Below are 2,189 nucleotides of genomic sequence, written 5' to 3'. Positions count from 1 at the left end.
CCCTTCAGTTTACTACTGCACCTATCAATTATCCAGTAGTAGTGAATATGGTTCCTCAATATACATTTAACATATTACAACGTAGGCTATTTGTTACAGCACTACTTTTGGTGTCCCCCTCAGGAATTGCTCTTGAGAAACTTTCATGTAATTGTCCCCTCCAAAGTTGATGTCAGATTTTCGTCCCTGGGTGTCAGTAGACAACTAGAATTCTGCTCCTGGTAGATTTCATCCCGTCATACTTTTGAGTCCGCCCCCTTGCTGCGTAGCTTATTCAATCACTGGAGGAATACAGTCATGTAGCATCGAGGATACGATCTAAATGTATATTCTTAAAACACTACTGGATAGTCACCATTGGTCATATTTGATAATATAATGGACAGACAACTGACACAAATTGAGAAATAGTGAAATTCTGTTGATTCTAGTTATTTATTCTAAAACATGGAACATAGAGGATGCAGGGCATGGCGCGAGCGACAGCCGGCGGTCACCTACATGGTTGCTTTGATTTTCTTTTGGATCGGAGCTTCAGCCCAGATAAGATATTCCATCTCTGAAGAGCTTAAGGAAGGAACTGTCGTGGGGAATATAGCTAAAGATTTGGGAATAGATCTGAGCACCTTGAAGGAAAGGGGTTTTCGAATCGTGTCTGGCTCGACCGAGCCCCTTTTCCAGCTAAACCAGAATGACGGTATCTTGTATGTGACCCGAAAAATAGACCGAGAGGAGGTGTGCGATCGGATCACGGTGTGTTTGATCAACCTGAAAACCGTTCTAGAGAACCCGCTGGAGATCCATTATGTCGCGGTGGAGGTGTTAGACGTTAACGACCATTCTCCCAGCTTTCCCGAGAAAGATAAACGGTTAGAGACGTTTGAGTCAGCGTTACCAGGGGCGCGTTTTCAGCTGCAAGCGGCGCGTGACCCAGATAGTGGCCCATACTCTGTTCAACAATATAAACTGAGTAACAATGATCATTTTCGTTTGGAAGTTAAAGATAGAGGTGAGGACCGTAAAATGCCTATTTTGATTTTACAAAAGCAGTTGGATAGGGAGTCTGCTAAGAATCATAGATTACTGCTTACAGCCATTGATGGAGGAAAACCAGCGAGGTCTGGGACTATCGAAATAATCGTTGAGGTATTGGATGTTAATGATAACTCACCTGTCTTCACTAAAGACGTATACTCTGTAATGCTTGGTGAAAATTCTCCTGTCGGTGCAACTGTCATTCAGGTAAAAGCAACCGATTTGGACGAAGATGCAAACGGTGAAATTATATATTCATTTGGTAATGGTGTAGATGACAAGATACTGCGACTATTTGGATTGGATCCGAATACTGGTGAACTAACCGTAAAAGGTCTGATAGATTATGAGGTAAACAATATTTATGACATTGATATACAGGCATCTGATAAGGGACCCGTTCCATTGGCAACAGACAAAAGCGTAATTGTAAAGATTATTGACGTGAACGATAATGCGCCAGAGATAGAAGTGACATCATTTTCCAAGGCAATCCCCGAAGATTCCAGACCCGGAACCACTGTAGCACTAATAAGTGTTAATGATTTAGACTCTGGTCTCAATGGGAAAGTTTTATGTTCTGTAATGGACAACTTGCCTTTCAAGCTATTGTCGTCTTTACAGGATAACATGTATTCTGTAGTCACCAAGTCACCACTGGATAGAGAGAAAGTATCTCAATATGATCTAACAATAGTAGCAAAAGACGCAGGCCAGCCGCCCCTGTCATCTGTAAAGACTTTTAGTGTTGTAGTATCAGATGTGAATGATAACAGTCCAGAGTTTTCACTGAGCCCCTATACTTTCTATGGTCACTGAGAATAACCACCCAGGCGCCTCAGTATTTTCCGTGAGTGCTTCAGATCGTGACATAGATGAAAACGCCTTTATTTCATATCATATCTTAGAGACAAGTGGAGAGGAGAACAAATGGGCATCTTTCCTCAACCTAAATTCAGAAAATGGGAACATTGTTGCGCTTAAAGCTTTGATTTTGAAACCCTCAAAACATTCAAATTCCAAGTTGTAGCTACAGACTCTGGAACTCCGTCACTAAGCAGCAACGTCACAATAAACGTGTTCATTCTGGATCAGAACGACAACGCTCCAGTGATCTTGTATCCAGTCAGCGCTAACGGTTCTGCTGAAGGTGT

The 2,189-nt window shown here is 42.1% G+C and overlaps 1 protein-coding gene across 1 annotated transcript; it reads left to right on the top strand.

Annotated features, from left to right (window-relative positions):
* The first annotated feature begins 301 nt into the window (after positions 1–301).
* Positions 302–1,927, top strand: LOC111967391 (protocadherin alpha-8-like). Its single transcript, XM_023992364.3, has one exon. It carries the CDS (start codon positions 448–450, stop codon positions 1,852–1,854), a length of 1,407 nt encoding a protein of 468 aa, XP_023848132.1. The 5' UTR covers positions 302–447; the 3' UTR covers positions 1,855–1,927.
* Positions 1,928–2,189: the final 262 nt, after the last annotated feature.

The sequence above is a fragment of the Salvelinus sp. IW2-2015 genome, linkage group LG8 (genome assembly GCF_002910315.2).
Source record: "Salvelinus sp. IW2-2015 linkage group LG8, ASM291031v2, whole genome shotgun sequence".
NCBI lineage: Eukaryota > Metazoa > Chordata > Actinopteri > Salmoniformes > Salmonidae > Salvelinus > Salvelinus sp. IW2-2015.
This window is presented reverse-complemented; position numbering and strand designations above follow the sequence as displayed.